This window comes from Kryptolebias marmoratus, linkage group LG22 (assembly GCF_001649575.2).
Source record: "Kryptolebias marmoratus isolate JLee-2015 linkage group LG22, ASM164957v2, whole genome shotgun sequence".
NCBI classification, from domain to species: Eukaryota; Metazoa; Chordata; class Actinopteri; order Cyprinodontiformes; family Rivulidae; genus Kryptolebias; species Kryptolebias marmoratus.
This window is the reverse complement of record NC_051451.1, coordinates 23,119,485-23,144,282: the sequence shown is the minus strand read 5'-3', so window position 1 is coordinate 23,144,282 and position 24,798 is coordinate 23,119,485. Positions and strand designations below refer to the sequence as shown.

General features: G+C 38.7%; 1 protein-coding gene across 5 annotated transcripts in view; it reads right to left on the bottom strand.

The window, feature by feature from the left end:
• Window positions 1–24,798, bottom strand: part of LOC108234093 (collagen alpha-1(XIX) chain) — a 116,312-nt gene continuing 91,514 nt past the window's right edge. For 3 of the 5 annotated variants that reach the window (XM_017413010.3, XM_037973609.1, XM_037973608.1), the window contains 15 exons: window positions 23,749–23,793; window positions 22,772–22,822; window positions 22,566–22,610; window positions 21,652–21,678; window positions 20,438–20,491; window positions 19,064–19,108; window positions 18,711–18,755; window positions 18,550–18,612; window positions 18,130–18,165; window positions 16,653–16,697; window positions 16,035–16,178; window positions 13,420–13,486; window positions 13,150–13,287; window positions 7,169–7,246; window positions 1–3,741 (listed from right to left, as the gene is read on the bottom strand). In XM_017413010.3, the coding sequence (XP_017268499.1) occupies window positions 3,641–3,741; window positions 7,169–7,246; window positions 13,150–13,287; window positions 13,420–13,486; window positions 16,035–16,178; window positions 16,653–16,697; window positions 18,130–18,165; window positions 18,550–18,612; window positions 18,711–18,755; window positions 19,064–19,108; window positions 20,438–20,491; window positions 21,652–21,678; window positions 22,566–22,610; window positions 22,772–22,822; window positions 23,749–23,793 (984 nt within the window). In that variant the 3' untranslated portion in view covers window positions 1–3,640. Of the gene's footprint in view, window positions 3,742–7,168; window positions 7,247–7,626; window positions 10,981–13,149; window positions 13,288–13,419; window positions 13,487–16,034; window positions 16,179–16,652; window positions 16,698–18,129; window positions 18,166–18,549; window positions 18,613–18,710; window positions 18,756–19,063; window positions 19,109–20,437; window positions 20,492–21,651; window positions 21,679–22,565; window positions 22,611–22,771; window positions 22,823–23,748; window positions 23,794–24,798 lie in introns of those variants that run through there. The other 2 variants (XR_005232659.1, XM_017413013.3) reach the window with 2 other exon arrangements.

The window sequence follows — 24,798 nt, the reverse complement described above, 5'->3', positions numbered from 1 at the left end:
TTTAAAGCACTTAAGAACATTTATTGCACACAGAAAAGGCAGATGGCATTAATCAGTGTAAATAAAAGATTCTGCAAAGAAAAAGAGTTGAACGCACTCCCCAAAAGGCACATTAATGCCCCTATTTTTTCTGTCAGTCAGTGAGATGAGTCACACTGGCATCAACATCCGACCCACAACAGAGGTGTTCTTGCATGAGGTTTTCTATTTTCCAAGGCAACTGTTGTTTTGACCTTTTTTTTTTTTCAATTTTTTTTTTTAATTTTTAAAATTTCTAATCACGTAGACATGCGGTAAACCAAAACTGAGGTAGTCGTTCAGCCAAACAAAAACTTCTGAAAACAAACATTAAAGTCACTCAGCACGACACGAGCTTCTGCAGGAGCAAAAAGCCGTTTGAGTGAGATCAGCAGGCAGACATTTTTAATCTGAGGGTCCGTGCTGAGAGGCTGATCCATATTTTCCCTCATTACAAGCTTACTTACAAGATTAGATTACAAGTGGCAACAGGATCAGCTTACATTACTGTGAAACACCAGAAAAAAACAACAAAATATGTCAACATATGAAGGTGATCGCTTGAAGTGAGTTTTGCATCAAGCTGGTGCAATTCTGTCCTTTGCTTTAACTGGAAGGTTTCCACTTAGAATAAATGAATTTAACCCCGGTGTGATGGAAAATATTTTGGTTGAAGTGAGCTCTGGCATCAGTGTCCTTCCCTTCTCATCAAACTGTTTAGTTAAACGGGAGCAGCAAACCTGTGCGTTTTCATATCAATCAAAGCTGAATTTAATACACGGAGGGAGTTGCTCTCAGCAGCACACCAAAAAACTGTTTAGATCACATTAATCTGCTGGTGCTGTCTCATTTAAATCTCATCAAGATCAGCATAATTGTCTCTGCTTGGAGCCCGTAAAGCTAAATATGAAAATTACAGAGATGGGAAGACAGAATGAGTAGAAAGGAGGGAATTTTATGTGGCCAATAAAGCAAAGTAAGATTGTTTTCCTTTATAAGAATTCAGAAGTTCAAAACGTGTCCAGCAGGGGGCAACTTTAAACCACAAATGAAGTCAGTGACATGGCTTTCATTCTAAAATTAGACCCTCTTGCAATGATAAAAAAAATAAATAAAGCAAAGATAAAAACCAAGCTGGCATGCTCAAAAAATGTTCTGCAGCATCTGAGTTGTATGTAATTTGTAATTCATTGTGTAAGAAAAGCATGATGAGTATGATGTGAGATGAAAGATTTCCTAAGATAAAACAAATACAGTGTAGTTTGAAATGTAGTAAAAAAAAATACATCAAAACCACTGACAGGACATTTTAAACATTAACCACAGCAGGATTAAAAAGTAAAATTAAAACATTTGAATCAAACACAGCTGAAGATAAAAGCTTACATTTACCACAAGCCATTTATCTTTTTCTTCTACAGGATTTAGTATGTTCACTATTTAGAGTGACTAGAGACTAAATGTTATTTTAGCTCTTTAAATTTACAGTGTCTTTTACTAAATTAATGCTCCAAATAAGAGTTTCTAGTAAGTAATATGTTATGTAGCCTGCTGTGGTGCAAATCAGACTCAGAAAGTTAAGAAATAATCTCAGAACATTAAACTGAATCAGAAAAAATACAGTAAATAAATAATAACAATAATAAAAAAATAATCCAGTCTTAAATTACCCCCCCAAAATTCAACAATTCATAGCCGCACAGTGTTGATCAGTGAGGGAAAGACCTGGATGGAGAGTCCAAGACAGCCGATAAAGTTCAAGTACATTCATGAGAACATTCCACCAAAAATAACCAAAAGAAAGAAAGTCTTAAATCCATTACAGTTGTAGCATAGTAGTCTGATTTCCTTTGAGCTACTGAAAATCAAAAATATACACATAATGCAAAGGAATCATCATACAAGGCACAATGTAAACAACAATCATTTCAGATGCAACCTAATCTTTAACAAGTTGCACGAATGATGATGAATTACAGCTTGCTTGTGATCTTATAATTTCCGGTCCCTTAATAAACCCCAACTGACATAAAACAAGAATAACAAGAGATAGCACACAATTATTTAACAGGTAAAAACAAAAGTAAAAGTACATGAAGGTTCACTTTACACTCAGTGAATATAAAAATCTTTTAAAGTACATTCTCTTTCTGCGAAGGTTTTTGCACTTTATGTTCATGTTTTCTATGAGTAGCTACAAAATAGTACTGATGGGTTGTTAGGGTGGGTGTTAAGTTACAAAAAACTTTGGCAACCTTCACCGACGAGTGTTAACTTACAGAAAACGGGAAGACATCTCCAGCAATAACTTACTGCGGGTTCTTGTTAAAACTGATTATCATACACACTGCAACCATGTCCTGACTCACAATTACAAGAAAAGAATAAAACGATCAAATCTTTTCTGCAGTCCAGACATGTATTAATGAACATTATAGTGTCTTTAAAAGGCCGTGAGAAGTAAGGGTGAGGAGGGTGCTGCAGCGCTCCCTGATGGATGCTAGAGGACATGCATGTCCAAATGCATCCGGTAGGAAGGAAAACAGATGTCGTTAGTGCTGCATATTTTTTTTAACTCTAATCATATTTAGATATCATTGAGTTTTGTAAAACTGTTATATAAACCAGCACTGTTATTGTATATTTTTTATCTGTGTGGAACATTTTAGCTTAAAATCTACAAAAGAAAAAAAAAACAAACAAAAAAAGAACAGATTAGGATTGCATCATGATTGCAATTTTATGGATACTGTCTATCCAAAATAATACAACAACAAAATTTTTTTTAATGTTTATATTCAGACTAGACAACATGCATTGCCAGTGTGCATTTTACTGCATATATTTGGTATTATGATATTTTTCATATGGATGTTTAGAGTCATATAAACTCACAGCACCCTCCCCCAAATGAAAAATGTTCCCACGGCTATGTCACTAAATCATATTATTGATTTGCTACATTTACACTAAGTACCATTCTTTCATATACATTCTTGAGAAGCACACTTAAAATAAATAATTTCCAATAATCTAACAATCAAACACATTGGCTGCAATCTGGTTGCACAATAATTTCCATAAATCAGCTATTTTCTCAAATCTACATTAAAATTAGGTACACTCACTAAGTTAATCTCACCATCTCTGTCACACTCATAAACTCCCACACGAGATGTACCTTCAGCCAGCACATTGGCTTATCTTAAAAAGAACAGAAGAGTGCATAGTCACGCCCGTTAATGAGGCAAACAAATAATTAAGGTTGCGTTTTTAGGCTGGGCTGAACTCGGAGAAATAAAGTTATTTCATGGTCTTGAAAGACGGAGTCGATAAGGAATGCATCACATCACAGTAGGGGCTGGGAAAACAAGAAATAGTTTCAAATGTACAGCGACGCGCAAGCTGCATTCAAAACAAAAACAAAAACAGCAGACCCACAAAAACCACACAACCCCCCCGCGGCAACCAAATGTTGTTGCGAGGTGAACAGAAGAGGTCAGCTGTGAGACTGTCGGATAAAGCAGAGCCGAGGAAGCAGTCTGACACAGCGAGGCCGTCAGTTTTCCGCTCCGAGCTGGGCGGCGGTTCTCCGTGCAGCTCTTACCGAACTCCACTTGGCTTATGAGGATGGGAGAAAACAGTCGCTGGGGTCACATGTCCCAGGAGGTCCATGGGGCCCCGGAGAGCCAGGAGGGCCCTGAAAGGTGATCCCAGGTGGGCCTTGGGAGAAAGGAGTTTGATATTATTAGCTACAGCGTTCTAATAATGGTTAAACTGTGGTTTTGCACAGCCTCACAAACAGCTGCTCACTAATCACGGTGATTAAAAATGTTGACGAAGAACAGTCGAAGTAAATCTCTGTGTACAGAGCTTTTCAAAGGGTGTGACATGAAAGTAAATAGTTTTACGACTGGTTTAAACCCATAAGGCACAGATCAGCAACAACAGCAAAACCTCAGAGGGTTAAAGTGATTAACAGTCATCATTTTGTGACAAGACGAATGCTAAAATCCTTGGGCTTTGGCATCCATTTTGATGTTACTTTGACACAGCTCAATAGCAACTTCATTCCTTGACAGATATGGCCTTCCTCAGCAGGAAAATGTGCCAGAACAACACACAAAAACTGATCAAGAACTCCTCCAGGAGCACAAAAAAGAAACTAATGCATCAGCTTGTCCTCCACGCTCCCCAGATTCAGATTTGATTGTGTTTGTTGTTGTTGTGATTTGTCCACAAAGGATATTGCTGCCTTTAATTGAAAACTCAAGCTCAAATATTGATAAGTCCCAGTTTTTTTTTCCTCGACAAAATGACAAAATGTCACATTTGGTGGTAACATTTATCAAATGACAAACCAAAAACCAAACACCAGTGAATTTGTTGTGAAGAACGTTCATTTAAGTCAGACTATTTTAAACTAATCTAAACTATTATAAACTAATCAGGTAAAAACTCTGACAACCCATTTGTAAAAAAGGCTTATTTTCTGTATTTTCTACATTTTGATTAAGCCATTAGAACTATAAGAATCAAGATAACTAATACGGTGAATTAAAAAATGTTAGCTGCAGACCTTTATTGTTTACAGAAACGTTTTAATCAGTTATATAAATCAAACTATTAATAACTTGGTTTTAGCTCTTTTCTTCCTAAAAGTAAAGAAAGTTTCACTGATGCAGTGAATATCAATGGAAACGCAGCCATGAATCATTTTGTTCTGTGAGCAACTTTGCATCTGTTCTCCACATCTGCTTCAGAAAAGTCTTCATAATGAAGAATATCTCATTCACAAAGAATGAATTCATCAGCTGCACTAATAAGAATGAAGAGAGCGTGTGATTCTTCACTCTCTAACATGCTGAGGTCATCTCTGCAGATGAGACTTTAGTACATCATCTCATCCAGTAAGAGCTTGTTTAAGTGGTAAAGCAGTCCACTTTGCTTCAAAGTAAATGCCTTGATTGTTAGTAATTCAGATATTTTACTGAACATGAACCCCAGTTTGTTAAATTTCTGTCTTCAGTCGATGAATTTAACTCCACTAAATTCTCAGAAAGTAATCATTAGATGTACATCAGCAATTCATCGAACCTTTGGCGTCAACCCATTTCACGATGGCCTCCACAGTTGATCAACGTTAGCCAACACAAAAATAGCTATAACCTAGTCAAATTTATAGATACTGAGCTAAGTTTGGTGTGGTAGTACCAGATAGTCATCCCTAACATATAATAGCAAGATTTCTTAATATCACATGAGATCACACACATCATTTCAGCACCATATGACCTTGGTCTAAACCTTTGGCATGAAAGGCAGCGGGTGATATACAAACCTCCAAGGAATGCTAGACCTTTATTTTCATATTATTGTTCCATAGTTAAAGTGAAAACAAAAAAACAAAAAACAGATGAAACTTTGGTTAATTTTTTTTTTCCATTCACTGAGATTGCTTTTAAGTTCAGTATTGAATCCTCCTCATGCACAGCCGTAACCTCACAGCTTACACCAAGGACTTCTACCTTCTAACATCTGAATCGATGAAACACAATTGTACGAATCTTCAGAATGTGACTCATACATCCCAGTCTTCACGAGTCCAAAGGGAACCTGCTCTGTGTTGATGCCAAGGATACAGGCTATCTTTCATTATGATGGAAGAAATTTCAGTCGGTAAAAATAATCTTCTGCTGTAGGCTGCAGAGGCTTGTAAAGCTAAGAGCGTAGGGAAAAGAAGAGCAATGGACCTGCATTCATATCGGTCGGTTCAAGAACTTTCCGACTCCTTCCACGATGTGGCTCCAGGTTAAGTCTAACCCCCAGCAGTTATGCTGCAGGTGCTTTCCGTAACTGTGCACCTCTAGAGATGATTTCTTTTAACAGCTGTGATTTATCTTCTGTAGAGGAGCTACAGCCAGCTCTTTTCCCTTCCTACACATACATTATGCACACATATATGAGCGACTTTAGGTTCGGTGATGAGCTCCTGCAGCGGCGCGCTCAAACTCGAGAAAGTATTCCCTGTTCTCACACCAGGAGGGGACATGCTAACACCATGGCTTGTTGTTGTATTCATTTTATTTCCAGGACAATAAGAAGGTAGGATCATAGTTTTCAGAAAAGTTACAATTTTCCTCTTGAACAATTTGTTTTCTTTGGCTGGGATGTCTTTTTTTTTTTTTTTGATAAAGCATTGCGAGGTTTCGGAAACTGAATGCAACCTGAGAGCTAAAAAAAAAATACAACAATAAAAAAGAACTTTTAGGTTTGAATGCAGACCCAAACCCAGTACATTTCTTTCCTTTTAGCAGAAAAAAACAGCATCAAAGGGGCTGAATGTGGAGGAGGACTGGCTGTAAACGCAATGGCTGGTCATTCTGACATGGATGTGGCAGCTCAGAGAAGTGCTCTTACGTATTAACCAAAAAATTTACTTCCTCTTGACTTACTTGTCAGTAAAATATGGATTGTGAGTGACCACAAAAAACTCTGTCAATAAATAACAAATAGTGTCCAAACCCATAGAAATTAAAGGCCTAGTATTGCTTGAATGAACACATTACCCGCCACCATTCATGGCAGGGTTTTAAACAAAGGTCATTTTTTGTTGGCTGAGTTATTGTTTCTTAGTTAAACCTTTAAAATAACATTAAGCACAAAAAAAAAAATCTCACTTGACTTTCTGTGTTTATTTTTGTAAATGCCTTTTCAAACTCACATATAATTATTTATTGTTTATAATGTTGCTGTTATAAATTATTCTGCTATAGAGGCTGTTTTCTCAGTTCTGCTTGACTGCTTGTCCTTTGGATAGATTACACAAAACCTACCCAGCTGATGATGTTTTGTTTGTTCGTTTTCTTTCTTTTTTTTTTTTTTTTTTAGAAAAACTGGAAAAAGGGACTCAAGTGTTAAAGCACAAAAGCATGAAACATGATTTTCAGACGGAGCTTGAGTTTGCCTGTTGGGACTTTTTTTTTTTGAAGGATGATGTAAAAAATGTCATTTCTTTCTGCCTCACACTGCATCGGCTCAAGCCTCCAATAGACCATAAGGTTCAAAACACAATCAACTTTTTCTTTTTTTTTGTGTTTACATTCAATTAGCTTTTCAAACTCGCATGATTCCTGTGTTCCTTTCTTACCTGGTGGCCCCGTAGGTCCTGGATCTCCCGGTAACCCCAGCCCAACCTGTCCTCGTTCTCCTTTCTGACCTCTGTATCCTATAAAAACACACAGACACACAATCCTCTAAATCAAAGCATGAAGTAAAGCTGTGCGCCGTCACCTGTTCAGGATGTTAGTGAGATTAGAGCAAATGCCACAACAGCTTCAAATTCAGAGTGTCGAGATGAGGACACGTGTGTGCAACCTTTATATCTGCTCAGGGACTTTTACAAACCATTTCTTGAAGTATTACTATTAGGACAACAATGTCAGACATCAGTTTTACACCTATTTTGTTTGAGCGAGGCAGCTTTCGTGGGTGTTGTTGGCACTGGCTTCTCTGAATCCCAAGTTTCCAGCCTAACTCTTTAAATAATAAAAGATGTGCTGACATCCTGTCAAAACCGAAATCCTCAAACAAGCCATTGGTACATTAGTTTTTTTTTGAAGCGTCATGGACAACAACAGGATCATATGAACATGTCTTTGAAGACTTCAGAACAGTGTGATGTATTTTTTTTAAACCAGAGGTCAGATATCTGAGTCACTGCAGGCACTCAGGGGGTAGAAACAGGTAAACCGGTGTTCATAGCTACTACACTCTGATGCTCGCTTTTCAGACAATATTACCTCTAAGGAAAAAAACCAAACATGCTTTTGTTTTGTTAAAACGATAGTTCAGGTAGTTTGAAACATGGTGTTGTGGAATTTCTGACTCAACTGATGAGCTAAAGGCTAATGGAGTGAAGCCAAGACTAAAGTGGACTGCTGCCATCTTAAAACGACTCTAATCTAAAAACTCAAGTCAATTTTCTAGATATAGAGCTAAAAGTTGGTTTGGTTTTCACTGATAGTCATTCCCAACACATACTCCAACTGCAACAGATTATGCTACAGATATTACATTAAATTGTACAGAATCTCATGTTCAAATATTCGACTAAAACAGTTATAACTCTGTAATTTCTCAACATAAGATGATATTAGTTTAAAACTCTGGAATGAAAGGCAGTGGGTGATTTGCATTAGTTTGCATGAATTCTAGGCGTTTAATTTGTGATTGCAAACAATGGCAGCAGCAGCTAGCTGTAACATTACTGATGCAGCCTGGAGCACTTTCAGAAGTAATATAGTATTATTTCAGAATAATTGTGCAATGCAAAATTGACAGTGAAGTAAAAGTTTATAAAAGGGTGTTAGCATGACCCATTATAAAACTTTTCAAACTAATAGTGTTAAAATGGCAGCAATCCATCTGGTCTTAGCCTTGCTCAGACTAGCTGTTAGCTCTGAAGGATCCATCTACAACAGGTAACATATTAATTGTTCAGATCTGAACTATCCCTTTAAGAAAAAACTGATAAGTGCAAAAATGTTTGACAAAAATTAGAGCATGTGCAGTAATCTTCACATCAGACCAGGCAGTTTTGTTTATACCAATAAGCACACAATCATCCTTTTAAAGCTTTTCCACTGCATGCAAAGCTGCTAAGTCTTTACAGCTCAAAACAGCAGCAAAACAAGTAAGAATGTGAGGGGCCGCAACAATATTTCCCCATGAGGCACTTAAAGTAATGGAGTCTCACAACCAGCAGCTGCGAGAAGTGCATCAGAAACATTGACAGGAGTATCAAGCATCTCTCCGCCTGGCCCAAAGGGGAAACGCTTCAGCGCTTACATGTCAGGGAAAATCTCAGAAGAAAGGCTTATGAATGCTCCAAAAAGTGAATCTCAAAGAAAGAGGGGCTATCCACACATTGCCACAATAATGAGACTTCTTTCAACACTCACAGAACCTGGGGCATTCATTCAGGGAGGAGACGTTCCATGGAGAAAAGTGCACTGTACCTTAAGCAAAAAAGAAATACTGAACAGCACACAAAGCAATAAGCTTGGGTGGCACGCCCGATTGGTGAGCTCTGGTAGAATCGAAAATGTCACACTGTGTACTTCTTTAAAACCAAATTGTTTCCTGAGCTCACTAATGGACAAAGCACGTTAACATAAAAATAATATTGCCACAAACAATGTCGTTTCAGACTTGACTGATGGGATTGCTGCTTTTCTGTACACTGCTGTAAACATTACTGACAGCAACAAGCATGTATTCATAAGACTAGAGTGCCTTACAAAGGAAAAATAAATAAAAAACAACTTTTTCTTGGAGCAGGTGCTCCATCAAACACACTGGGATATTTACTGAGGCATCCATATTGTACAAGAAAAAAAAAAAACAGAAGCCGCAAAACACAATTTTCACTGTTAAATAAAAACAAAAAAATCCAAACGTTTCAGTCAGTATTAATACAAAAGTCACTGGCATACAAAATTAAAAATGTTGAAACAAAAATAAATGTAGACTTAATTAGATATGCATTTAAAAACAATGACTTACACTGGTGGGATTTTCATTTTGATCTAAATAGCAAAAGATAAATAAAGAGACAGAAGAGCGTTAAATTACAACATAGGATGGAATCAAAGAAGCGCTGCTCTTCAGCATGCGTCCTTGTAACAGCTGGAGACTTCCTCACTTGTGCAATCAAACCACGAGGCATAGAAAAAAAAAACCTGACAGTGAATTCAACAGAGGGGTTATTTTTCTCCATAAACAATTCATTTTGCCACAATAGAGAAGGAGTCAAATTGGATATTCCAGAGGAGCACGATCTCCAGCAGAGGATGACGAGAAATAATGAGGAAATATTACCCCAAACTCCCTCACCAGCTGAGTGGAGCCACAAGTCAACAAAGAAAAAAATTAAGAAGTTCTTGAATTCTTGATTTATCAAGGGAAATAACTTTTCTCTTTATTTTCAATAAATATTTATTGCAAAGCTGCATTATAAATGACCTATAAAACACTTGTTTGAAGCATAAAAAAAACAAAGAAACAAAGTAACACAAAATCCAAGACACGTGTAAATGCCAGTGGCATTAACACAGCACAAATATTTAGTTTGAGTAGTTGCCTACATTAGCTACATTTTTTCATGAAGGAAAGCAGCATTTGAAATTAAAGCAGTGAGTTAAAATGTAAATGGTCTTGAATAATGTGAGGTAGATACAAAGCTCAATGAAAAAGGTCAATGCAGTGGCACTTTAAATTGCACCAGCACATGAAAACACGCGTCCTCGTCACATGTTAAAGGGGCAGTTTAGTCATTTTTGAAGTGATGTTCTGTCATGTAGTTGTTAGCACCTTATACTGATACACTGCATACTGATATGTTGCTTTTAAGAGTTTGTTTAAAAGCCTGAAAAACAACAACAATAAAAAAATCTGGCATTTGCTGGCTAGCCATTAGTGTTGCCAGGATGAAGACTTTTGCCGTTTTCTCCATACTCTGTGCTCTATGACTGATCTCACAGCTGATAAGGTACTGACTACTGATTACTATTTGACAGAACATCACTTAAAAAGTGACTAAACTACCCCTTTAGGATCATCTGCTCATTCTATTGGAGACATTAGAAATCTAAGCAAGTTTGAGGTTCAAAGCCTGACCAGCAAACCATTAGTGTTGTGTGAGCAGTCAGAGAGTAGTATCGGTTTGATAAAGGCTGTCCTCCCTCCTTCCTGACTACGCTCCTTTCGTACTTTTAGAAGCTTTTTCTCCTGGAGTGAGGTATCAATAACGGAGCTCTTTTCCTGTCCACACTGATAACACTTTCTCTTATTCACAGCCAATTCTTCGTTTGTCTTCATATTTCCCAGAGAGCTGCTGTGCACCACACTCCTGGCCTTTTCCTCTGCTTCCCGCCCCTCAGTCTGCTTTGATATATGGTTCTATGCAAAAGAAAAATACCCATGAATCCATACAAGATACAACTGTCAGCCCGACCCCTGTTAGGACAATCGCTTGTATTTTACATCAAGTGTGTTCTTTGTCATGAAATATTAACCCTGTCACTTTTGAATTTTATGTTTTAAGTCTTAATGCAGTGCACAAATAGCCCACAAAGTTGGGTAGTTGTATATAATGTAAATAAAAACAGAATTCAATGATTTGCAAATCTTAGAAACCCATATTTTAATCACAATAGAACACCATAAACATATCAAATGTTAAAAACTAAGAAAATGTACAATTCTTTTGAAAAACAAAACAAAACATAAAAGATTTTTGAATTTGATGACAGTAACATCTCAACATATTTGGGACAGGGACATGTTTCCCGCTGTGAAGCATCCCCTCTTCTTTTAACAACAGTCTGTAAATGTGCAGGAACTGAGGATAGCAGCTGGAGGTTTTAATGTTGTCCCATTCATGTCTGATGTGGGACTCTAGCTGTTCGACACTCCTGGGTCTTCTTTGCTGAACTACTTGCCGGATGGGAGCAGATGTTGTCCTAAAACCTGTACTGTTCTGCATTGATATAGTGTCTTGTTGCCCATGCCAGAGGCACTAATGCACCCCCATACCATCAGAGAAACAGACTTTTGAACTGTGCACTGAAAACAGGCAAGATGGTCCCTCTCCTCCCTATGTATGGAGAACGTGGCATCCATGGTTTCCATAAGGAATTTCAAATTTTGGTTCATCTGATCCCAGAACAGTTCTCCACTTTGCCTCAGTCCATTTTATATAAGCTTAGGTTCAGAAAAGAAGGCAGCAGTTCTGGATTATGTTCACATATGGCTTCTTCTTTGCATGATGGAGTTTTAACCAGTATTTATGGATGGAATGGTGAACAGTGTTTACAGACAATGATTTGTGGAAGTGTTCTTGAGCCCATGCAGTAATGTCTGTAACAGAATCAGAGTTGTTTTTGATTAAGTGCTGCCTGAAAGTCTGAAAATCAGTGGCATCCAGTATTGACTTTCAGCCTTGTCCTATGTTCATAGAGATTTTTCCAGAGTCTTGGATTTTTTTTCTTTTTTAATATTAGGAATTGTAAATGATGGGGTATTCAAAGTCTTCCCAATTTCCCATTGACAAACATTATTTCAAAATGTATTTACTATGTTTAGACACCATTTTTGCAAACCGGTGAACCTCTTTTTATACCCTATGCTCTTACTGACTTGTTGCCAATTAACCTAATTAGTTACAAAATGCTCCTCCAGCTGTTTCCTATTAAAAACACTTTCTTTTACAGCCTGTTGTTGCTCCTGCCCCAACGTTTTTCAGATGTGTTGCTGCCATTAAATTCAAATTTATATATATTTTTTGTTTTGTATTTTTAATAAAAAGGTAAAATTTCTTAGTTTAAACATTTGATGCTCCTCCATGAATCACTACCTTGTCGTGGTGGAGGAGTTGTGTGCCTGAACGATCCTGAGAGCTATGCTGTTGGGGGCAATTGCCCCCAGAAGGGTTTCCCAGGCAGATTGGTCCTAGGTGACAGGCCAGACAAATGGTGGTTCAAAATCAATTGTATGGACAAAATACAGCAAGAAAGTCGTTGTCCCTCGCCCGGACATGGGTTATCGGGGCCTCACCCTGGATCCAGGCACGGGGGTGGGGCTCATCGGCGAGTGCCTGGTGATTGGGCCTCTACCCATGGGGCCAGGTTGAGATAAGCCCTAAGGGATTACATGGGTTTGCCTTCCTGTGGGCCCAACACTTGCAGGAGGGGCCATACTGGCTGTGGAGAGAGATGTCTGGGGTTCCCTGTTCAAGCTCCTACCCCTGGGACCCGGCTGGATGGATTGATATTTGATATGTTTACCATGTTACATTGTGAATAAAATAGGTTTACAAGATTTGCAAATCATTGTATTTTCCTTTTTTTATTTTAATCAATGTTCCAACTTCTTTGGAATTGGGTTGTTTAGGAAGGGCAAAAAAAAAAGCAAAATAAACATAAATATAACAATAAATGGTTAATTTAGTTCACAAACAAGCAATCAAACTACACAAATGTGACATTTTAGGTCTGAGTTTTGTTTTTACTTGACATTATCATATTTCCATTTGAAGCAGCAGTTCAGCCATGAGTCCTGAGCTCCTACCTTGAGGACCAGGTGGCCCTGGCTCTCCTGGAGGACCTGGTGATCCATCCTTGCCAGGGGGTCCCGGAGGCCCTTGGATCTGTGAGGCCAAGATGCCGGCAGGTGTCTTCTGCTGCATGCCAGCGCTCGACACTTTCTCTGCAAGGCAAGTAAACAGGAAAAGATTTCATGTGAAGAGATTTAACAGGTGACAAAAAAAAGAAGGAAAAACCAAGCTGGGTAAAAAAAAAATAAACACATAAACCAAATTAAATATCAAACTATATGTACCTTCAAAAATTCTCATTACTTCGTATTGGATAAATTCTTTGAGTTCTTCTGCAAAGCTGGGATCATCCTGTGCAGGGAGAGTAAAAGAGCACTCACTGAAGCATTTTCACACAGACAAGAAGAGAAGAAAATCCAATTAAGAGACAACATAAACTAAACTTTCATTCACAGGCAGCTGCCAGCAGAGGACGTACAGTAAAGATTATAGTTATCATGGCATGACAATTAAATGAATACTCCTCTAGCATCTCGCTGCTGAAACCAAACATGTCAAAATCAGGAGCAGAGGGAGGATATTATACTTTTGTCAAGATCTTTTCTCAACTCGGCTCACTGAACTCAGCAAGAAAATAAAACTGATTTAGTGGGGGAATATTAAATTTTACACAGTAACTATTTAAAGCTGTATTACTTTCATTTCACTTCTGCAGTGATGCACTTTCTGCTTAGGAGAAAAAGTTGTAGCTCTGTGTGCCACGAATATAGGGCAGAACATATGAAAATAATTGCAGATTCAAACATATAGACATACATTATTTTTATCTACAGTTACACAATGAATGTGGGCTTAAAGGGTAACTTGTTAGCTTTAATTTGGAGGGAAGATTTAGATGAAACTTCTTAAAATGTAAAACTTTATTTTTCAGGGGCTCATATTTTCTTGTGCAGTTAAACGTAAACATAACCAAACATTCAAACTGTACAACTTTGCAAGGAATTATTTGCACACAACTGTTATTAACTGTTCTGAATGTTTCTATTAGAGGTTTCTGTCTTTATGATGCTGGGTTTGTGGGTATTTTTGTCCTTAGTTTTGTTTTATTCATATCTCAACAGCAGTTCCATGCCTTACTTTTGTCTTCCTATTGTGTGGACATTCAGACCTTTTTATGTTACCCAGTGGATTCATTTTTCTTTAGAATCAGACAGAGTTTTGATTTGACAATTCCCAGTCTTCCAGCAATTTTCCAGATGGATTTGTTTTGCTCTTAAAGACTGATGATGATCAGTTTAAAGTGCACTTAGGGCTCCTTTGACTTCACACTTGATGTTGATTTACAGCAACAGCTTCTAGAGACTAATACCACACTTACATTCAGCTCCAGGTTTACTTGGTTAGTTGATGAAGAAATGATGAATAAATAGCACACACCCATCAGTGAAGCAAGTACCTTTAACCCAAGGGTTTAGATAAGATTGTAAAAAATTATTGAAAAATGTTTTTTAAGTGAAGGAATAAGAAAAGAAATGATGGATTTAGACAGAATTAAAATAAAGTACTAAAACAAAACTGTTTCAAACAACATGGTTTTTGAAGGTGCAGTCAAATTGTAGTTGAAGGTACCATTAAGTGTCATGAGCTTTAACCTACAAAACAAGGTAAATTAGAAAGCACAAAGATGAGAATTTTAAAGGTGAACCTTAACTGTATTGTGTAATCCTTTGTTTTTAGTTTCTGTACTGTTATATTCAAAATTTGAAAAAACAAAAAAACTGTTTTTAAAAATGACAGGTAATGATTCTGTCCGTGTTTAAATGTAGAAGCACTCTAGGAAAGTTTGTTTAATTTTGCAGCTCAAAGCCCTGTGTGCTCTGCAGATCACACACACAGGTAATGGAAGAGAAGTGAGTGCTCTGACATCCCTCTTCAACTGAAAAAAGTGACTATTTATCCAACACATCAATACATTTACCATGAGTTGCTTTTTTTGAACAGTATGCTGGCAAAGCGGCTAAGTTGCCACCAGTGAATGCAGGTTGTAAGCGAATCTCCAGCTCATTGTGTTGCTTTCAAAAAATAGAAAAAAGGGGCATGGGTCCACTATGAGAGCAGAAATGTACCCTCTGTACAGCTTTACAGGGGCTATTTCTCCAATGAAGCGACATACTAATTTGATATGAAGAATTAAACAATGATGACACTGAAAAGAGGGATTTACAGATCAAACTGCTGTAACAGTTATTGTAAACTGCCTGAAATTAAAGTACAAAGTCTGAATGCAATTACAAGTCTTTACACGTTTGCATAGCGACAATTTCTTTGGCTTTAGTAAACGAGTAAAACTGGGTATGTAACTAAATATTTCTATTCCTGACTTCATACAGTACATGTCCTTCCATTTAAAGACTGTGTATAAAAAATTGTTTGTCAGCCATGAGAACAGTTCTCAACTGCATTGCTTTCCAGGGCAGCACCACCAGCAAAGGCTTAAAACCTTAAATCGCTGCATTCAAAACAGCTTTCATTGCTGTGAATGTTATATAACTGCAGCAAGTGTAAAATGTCTGTGACAGATGGAGGTGTTTTCTCTGCTTTGCAGAGCTCTTGGCACGCCCACATATCTCTGTCTTTCCCTCTGTTTCCGTCTCTCTCCCTCCCTGACCTTCTGTTATGCCTAGATGATCAGGAGTGGGAAGCATTGAGCAGAAAGTGAACAGCGAGCTCCCTCGCACAGCTTTGTTTGATGTTCCATGCAGAAAGCTGTAGATACACCGTTTTTCATACAGGCAGCGAGAACTGAGCTAGTTACACAAGCTGTGAAAGCATGTTGGACGGTTAGGGTTTTAATTATCTGCAAGGAAAGTCTATTTAATGCAAAATGTTCAACACTTACCAGGAGTTGTATTCTGCCCAACTGTCCCGGAGGACCGGGGTCACCTTTTTCACCTGGCGAGCCGATAGGTCCAACGGGGCCAGGATCTCCTATACGACCCCTCTCACCTTGAAGGCCTCGTTCTCCGGGAATCCCCGGATCACCCTGCATTAAAGTAGCAGTCTTTCAGCTCGGTTTGCTGCAGATTGTGTGAAAGTTCAATAGTGCAAAAATCAAAGCAAGGCTTTTTTGGCTGGCATAAGCCAAGTCACTACCCCTCGGACTAACTTCATCACTTACCATGCTGCACACAGTAACCCCTTTCTTTTAACGTGTCAGTGTCTTTCACTTGTCCTTAGCTCTTTTGCCAGCTGGAAAACTAAAAGTCTCATTTTCTATCTTTATTACCAGCATTTGCAACAGATTACTGCACAAGTGTGACAGATCTCTCGCAAATACAAATGCAAACTGCACAAAGCGTGAAATGCCTTTTTCTTAGTGTTTATGTGCTTGCGGGGATTAGTAATATTTGTGCTGTAGAAAAGACTTTCATTAACAGTCATTAGTTTTCATCAACACATTTTTGTTTGAGTTGTACAAACAGCTTCTCTTTAAGAAAACAAGAGTAACACTACTTACACGCTCTCCTTTGGATCCGCGGTCTCCTAGTCGACCTGTATCGCCCTTAGCAAACAAACAAGCAAAAATACTTTTAAGACTCTGTGGCTTAAGAAAAGAAATAACTCACACATACAGTAAAAGGCTATTATTCTCATGTGTTCATATGAAGCAGTGATCAATATAAGATCCAACAAATTCACTTTAAGATTTGCAGACAATTCTTTTGCCTGAAGGGAAACTGTGAGCGAGCATTTTTAGAACTGCTCGACTTTGAGAAATGCACACCTTTCAGATGACTGTGCATCGATTGCTTCTAACTCAGCTCAGGTGTGCTGCTTGGATAATATCTCCCCATGTAGTGTTTCACCTTCTGCAATGTCACGACTTCTTTGCATCACTCCAGTTTTGTTTGACAAAAGGCCCCATTTCCCCACCAGCTGTCTCCACTGTACAGACGAGCTGCAAGAAAATACCTGTCCCCGGCTACATGTCACAACATCTTGTGTCTTCCTGTCCCTCCCTGTCACTCCTCATTGCTTTCCCTTTTTCTTTGCTCACAGTATTACCTCTGGGAGCAACTTTGTATCAATTTCCCACTGGATTACAGGAGCCATGCAAAAGACAATCTGGCTTGATGTGGCTTTAAAGCGGCCATCGCTTTGTGATGCCATTCTCCCATGCCTGCCTTAATCTGCAGCATGCTGTATTCCCCACTGCCTGATGGGAAGCTTAAATCTATCATCTTGCCCACTGAAATGTGCTTCCCTGAGCATTACATTAAAGCTCAAAGCAGTGAGCAAGTGATCTTTGCAGAAGTGCAAAGCCACCTACTAGATGGCACTGTTGTTCCATCAAAACATCAGCCTCCGTGTGGAGAGCCTCAGCGGAAGGCTGAAATTATAGTTGAAGAATATTAAATAATAAGAATGAGCAAACAATAAAATGTTGGGGCTGTCATTAAGATGTAAGGTGAAAAACATCTTGTATATCAGAGCAAAACAGTAATAACAACAATCAGTCAAGTTTGGGTGTAAGATCACATAATGTGTTGGAAATAGCCATTCAAGCAGATCCGTTCTGCATCCTGCAAGACCATTCTGCGTGTTTATGAAGTAAATAGTGTATAATAAATCTGATCAGCCACCTAAAAGCAGACTTTTCTGCAGTTTTTATTTCAGCTTTGGCCAAGTTCACCAAGCAAAACAATGCATAATTAATTGGAAGTGTCTACTGCCCTCTATTACAGACATTTTATCATTGTCTGAAAGCATTAAATGTATAATTAGGGTATAAAGACTGAAAATCAACAAAGCCTTAAATCTGCAGGATTCCATTTAGTTTCTATCGCCAAAATCTCACATATGCAAATAGGTTTAATGCAGTCAGCACGCTGTAGCTGGAGGGGGGATAAAAATCTGCTGTGCCATCTCTCTGTAGCTTGGCTGATGTAAAGCACTTTCTATAAGGAGATTTGCAACATATTCACACAGCTCACCTTGTTTCCCGGAGTTCCATCTTTTCCAGGCCTGCCCTGCTCGAGGAGCGCAACACAAACAAAGACATTTTGTATCAGCTCCCACCTTCGATTGGATCAGCACTGTTGCACTCCTAGTAATCTCCACACTTAATGAGATATCTCAACCAAGGGATAATGATCCTGATTGCTGAGTGAACACTGGTCCATTGTGCACTTACAGGGGGAAATTACAGAAAGTATCTTTGATGGTAATTACATGGAATGCAGGAATACAATCATCTACAGGACAAGTGGTAGATAGCATGCATATTTCACCCATATTGTCCTTGAGTCGTGTGAATGGATCTACCATTGTAAAATGTGAATGGAGATTACTGGAGGGTGGTTTGGCAGCAACTATTACTGATTAGAAGGACGTAAATCGTGCTGCATTCTTACAGGAACTCCTTGGGGTCCCTCAGGTCCAGGGAATCCTGTCTCTCCGATCGGCCCCCTCTCGCCCTGTCGGAGAACAGAGACAGCCAGGGTGTCAGTCTGCAGTGACAAAGGAATGATGAGAGGATTGACAGTTCAAAGAGAGTCATAGGCCTGTGGCTCACCGGCTCTCCTGGGATCCCTGGCTCTCCACGAGTGCCGGGCTTCCCCTGTCAATCACACACACAGAAGAGGTGAGCACACCTTGTTTGACAGGTCCTCAATAGTGTCACATCATCAGCACCTCTGCAGCCTCACATTTATAACACTGCTCACAGCAATGGCATACTGTAGGTGCACAATAAATCCTCTGCACAGATCCAAAGTCAACAGAGTATTTAGCTGAACTAGTGCAGGATGGCGGAATTATGATTTGAAGTATCCTATTCAATACTTAATAAAATATTGCTGATAGTTGCCAACAGTGAACTTAAACAATATAGATGAAAGATCAAACAACAGTATAAGACCTACTTACTGGTGGACCTGGCATTCCTTGGGGTCCAGACAAACCAATATCACCCTGACAACACATATCAGGCAGACATATTACACAAAGAACACTATAGATCCATGTCATGTCAAGAGGACAAAAACAGAAGATATTGATAAAAGAAACTGCCTACACATAGCTGTAATAAACACAACTGGGTCGCTCATGATTCAAATATAAATGGAGATAAATGGTCAAATATCAACTCAGAAAAAAGAACACACAGATTTTCATTATAAACAAGCTTCTTTGGAGTTAAAGGATTCCTGAAGGAATGCCCATGCCTTTCATACCAGAGCTGTAGACTAAAATCACTGTATGTTAAGAAATGACAGAAATCTTGCTGTTTTGGTCGAACCTCAAACATATTGTTATGTGCAGTCTCAGGCATTATTGTAAGATGTCATGCTCAGAGTATGAATTGTTAATAACTCTTTGGTACTTGCACATCAATTTTTAGCTCAATATCTGTAAAACTGGTTGAATTAACAGACAGAGTTAACTCCAAAATTTTGCAAATCAATTTTAAGGGGTTTGGTCAATATCTGTAAAATTGGCTGAGTTATTGCCATTTTTATGTTTTCTAAAGCCAGTTGGCTTTGACAGCCATCTTGAATCAAGATGAAAATTATTCTAATCTAGATTTACATCCAAATAATCCTCTCTGCAAGTTTCATTGAAATTCGTCCAGTGGTTCATGAGATATTTTGGTAACTGTTAGAGACACAAAACACACACACACACAGACATGCAAATAAAATATTGTCTGCCTTCACCTTTTAGTGGCAGGCGATAATTTAGCTCATTTTGCTTTTCAACAGCAAACACTGCGCATATGTTAAATTTTTTATAGTATCACTGAGTTCGATAAATGACTTCATGTCACAGAAGCATAACCATTTCAGCCGCACAAAATGTCCACACAACATACAGTTACACACGTCATTAGACTTTTGTGAAAGGCTCCGTACAGAGCTGGTTTTGTTCCCTCTCTAAAACAAATGCATCTAGTGCTCCCAATCCTCCGTGCAGATTGTTAGCCATTACATTAATGGTTTGGCTCCGAACTGCTCTGTTTCCAGTTTAGAAATGTCAACCTGAAACTCCTTTAGGCAATGTTTAAACAGATACATAAGTAATTGAATTTCTCTGTTAACATTTGGTTTCCCTCAAGCTGACTTATAACTTCAACTAGAACCCACAATGCATTTAACTCTCATGGTGGCAAGCTTTTTCATTTTTCAAAAGATGGATATCTCCCCGTAGAAGGAAGCTCTTTATAGGTACTGTAATGAGAAGGTTTCCTCGTGTTGCAGTCAGGACGGCTCATTGCAGGTGAGAAATGTCTCTGTTGCCTACCTTGGCGCCGGGTAGCCCTTCAAGCCCGGGTAAGCCCATGGGTCCTGGCTCCCCCTGTGAGAGAGAAACACACCACCTGTTGTGTCAAAATGAAGAGATCACTCCTAATATGGATTAATAGTTGTTTTCTACAGCTAAAAATTGAGCTGCTTTCATCTCACATTCCTTATAAAGAGCAAATTTAGCAAAAAAATAAAAAAAAGTGGAATACAGCAAACAGTATTATAAAGCTGCAGGTAAATGCAGGAAAATATCAACTAAAGCTACACGGAGACAAGTGAATTAAACAATTCTCATATTTCCTTCTTGCCTTTTATTAGTTGCGATCAATGCAAACTAAATATCAATATGTATCAGACAATCCTGAGGAAACAACAATTGTCTTATAGAACATTCTGCTATACCATGAAAACTATAGAACCATTAGGGGGAAAAAGCCTCATTTCACAAGAAGACTTTCTTTCTGTTCTAAAAATAGAGCCCAATTCCCCGTGCTTGAGCAAGTGATGGCCTCTGTCTTCCTCTTCTTGCTCAAGCTGCCGTGGAGAAATGCCATTACCCAGAACAGAAGAGCAACCAGTGCTGACATAGATGAATTGTCCAGGTAATTGTCACACATGTAGATTGCCATGAATAAGCTATTGTGGCTAACGGGGCAGCGTGGACCAGCCAGAGGATCAGCTGCGAGACGGATTGGGGCAATTCCAGCACGGCACTGGAGCTGGTCACACAATTTATTAAAATGTCAAATTAACATCCTGGTGAAAAATCACTGTGCAACAAAACAATAAAAAAATGCAATCAGTCTCATGAGGATAAAGAATTCAGGGTGATGGTGGGAACGTCAACTCGTTTCAGCGTCTGTGTGGATTGTGAGTGAATTGTTTTCCTGATTCAGTGAATGGGTAGAGAGGTGGGAAGCACATTTAAAGTGCAGTAAGAGTTTGTAGGTTCCCACTGGCAAGACAATACGGTACAAAGGTTTTATATTTGTTGGAGACTAAGTCGTATTTTTTTTCCTGTGTAGGGGTTCTACTGAGAGTGGTTAAGTACTCAGGCTTGAGGCTTTATTGACTTATGCTGTACAGTGGAAAACCAGGGAGATAATGATGGAAAGCAACTGGCAGCTCTGACTTCTCCTTTTGTGTGAGCAGCACAAAAAATGGATGAATGCTTCAAAAATATACTTTTCATAACGAAAAGCTTCAACTCACTGCAGGTCCTTCATCTCCTTTGGGACCCTTGAAAGAGAGAGGAAAAGAGGACAGATTACCCTCTTGAATGTGACATCTACTGCAATAAAAATCCTAAATAGAGTCAGAAATGATATGTGGATGCAAGTTTCTTTTGTTAAAATGTATAATGCTTTATCTTTTAAATATATTTGCTTGTAAAACATGCCTATACTGTAACCATGTCTCAGGCAAAAGATCATACAAACCAGTGTGGGTCCAACAGAGGCTTAAGAAACTTGCAGAACATTTTTCACATAAAAAAAATATACAGTGATAAATTGTGTGCCTTGTCCTTTTTAACACTGATGAGGATGCTCTCTTATTGATTGCTCCCAAGGAGCTGTTGGGCTGTGATAGATGCAGTACAGGGTGAAGCATTCTCAAGATTTAGCTATAGTTCATGTGCATTGTGCACCGGGGACAGCCACTCTTTGTCACCTCTTTAAGTGTTCGTTTCGGTGGATGGATCCCTGCAGGGCCTGTGACTGAATGTCTCCCAGGACTGGACAAGATTACAAACTGTCTGATAAGGCAGGAGAAGGAGGAAGCGATAAGCAAATCGGGTCACTTCGGCTTGGCACTGAGCGGAGCAGCTGAATTTCAGAAGTCCATTTTGCATATCAATGATGTTGTGCGTCCTGGGGTGGATCAGAGACACCTGTTTGAGAGTCAGGAAGCCTCTTGGCCTTTGCCAACCCTCAGCTCTCAATGTGTGTGATTGACTGTGATATAAGAGCCTCAGGAACAGTGATAACACTGGAGGGCCGGTCAGGTTATTTGTTATTCAGCTCTCACAGGCTCTGCAGCTTGTACAGTATCAGCATGTCTGTTTGCTTGTGTTCGCTTGTGTTCCTCCTTAAAACACTGTAAAAGGATATACTTCAGGCACTTACCGGAGCACCAGGAGCTCCAGGGGGTCCTAAAATAGCTCCACCACTCTGTAAACACAGATCTTTATGTAATGACTTAATATTTAGCAATAGAAGTCAAACCAATTTCAACAACAAGAGACGATTCTTTTCTTTCAGCATGACTGAAGGCATTTTATTATTGAGTTCAGCGAATTACAACAAGTTAAAATCTTGTGAACAGTGATTACCTGAAGCTTGTACAGGCTGCTCATCCCATTGCCCTCCACATAAGGCACACCCTGAAACACAAGCAGGCAACTTCTCTCAGAAACTGTCTTAGTTTGTGATACAAAGAGTCCTTACAGAAAACTGTACAGTAAGTCTTGAACAGTTATACACTGCTAAGCCTTTAAAAGCTACACGGGATAAATCAATAGCTCATTTGGTGACTACACAGAGAGAGAGAGAGACAGAAAGAGGGGGAGAATAAGTAACAGAGTGGAAGAGACAAAAAAAGAAAAGAATTAAAACAAACAGAACAGTAGCTTTAATAATCCTTTAGCCAGCAGTAATAAAAAAACAAGGTTGTCTCAAAAAGGCAAAAGAACACAGTGATTATAAGAATTTGGGTATGAGAACTGAGTAATCCTGATTTTTGTTGGTTAGTATTAAAACATAAAAGGATGTTTTCCCATGATGGATTTGTAGAGGGCAGCCATTGTAAACCAAGAAGAAGTCAAGGTTCTCATTAAGAAGCAAGCGAAGGCCTGTGCCCTTTTCAGGCCATTGAACCATTCTTTGTCGTTGCAGGCAGCAGGTTTATGAGACCAGCATGTGTACGTGTAGGTGTGTGGTAGTATGTGTGTTTTGGAGAGGAGGGTGCTGGGGTACACAGCAAGTTCAAGGGGACAGCCAATGAATTATAGATTTGCTTTTGGAGGTGCTGACTCACTTGGCTTTTAAAGGGATGAAACATGATTCAATGCCAGCAAGCAGGTGGCCACGATGTGATCGTGTTTGCACTTGTTTGTCAGATATACTTTTCTACTTGTGGTAAAGCTGCTAGACTGAGAGAATAAAAAAAATGGCTCAACAGATGGCCTTAACTCAGTAACTTTAAGCATACTGGTAACAGAATAATAATACATGTGCTTGAGGTGACAGTAAACCTAAGACATAAGAAGAGTTTTGGTAACTGGTTCTAGTTGGGGTCACAAGAACTTACTGGGGGTCCTGGAAGTCCTGGCCTGCCTGGAGGTCCTTCATGTCCCTGCAAAACATAAACCAGACATTCTTAAACATGTCTGCGAAAAAGAAAATATTTATTAGGCACCTTTTGACCCATATGGAATGTTATTTGCCAACCCTGAAAACTAAAATAAATCAACAACAGCAATTGTTTATAGAGATTAGTTTGCTACAGTTTAATGCTTATGACAATTAGGAATGGTCAGTGAGAGCAAACATTTAAAGAATTGTTAAAATATATAAATTCAAAGAAATAATGCAACTGTCATTTTGATAAGCAGCTGTTTTTTAAATTTTGTTCCATTGGCACCAGGTCATTTCACACTGTTTATAGGGCCATAAGGTGGTGGGAATGTGCCAAGATGTTTCCTAACCACCATAGTGCTTTTCCAGATGAGGTGCTATTTTCAACACAACCCCTACTGCCCTTATCCCTCATCCTCAACCCCCAACCCCCAAAAGTGAAAAAAACAAAAAACAAAAATGTGTGATCTGGTTTTGGCTTTTTTATTTTGAAAGGATTACAAAGTGGAATTATGGTAACGGGTGGGCAGCTCTTTCACTGTCAGAATGTATGCGTACCCCTACTGTACATAAGTCTATTAAACTTATGAAAGTGGCAGAATACAAATATTTCTGGCCCAATAATATGGACCACACAGGCAGTTGTAAGTACAAATATGAAAATGGCAATGGTCCTAAATTATAAAGAAGTTGATAACATTAACCCTTGTTAATGGCCAGTGTTAGCATATATACTGCTATGACTTATTGGTAATGATCAAGTTCCTATTGTTTTCTCTCACATGTGTATTTGCATTATGTGTGGAGTAAGTGCAGAGGGGGAGGGGGCTGATAATTCATGAATAATCAAAAAACAAATTCAAAGACTGTTTTTACTTGAAATGTCCATTCTTAATGGCAAAACCATTTCATGTTTATTTCTGTAATGGTACAAAATAGATTTCTTCTTCTTTGTCTTGATTTCACTAATTACTTCTCTTTGGTAAAACTGCTTTCTACAGTC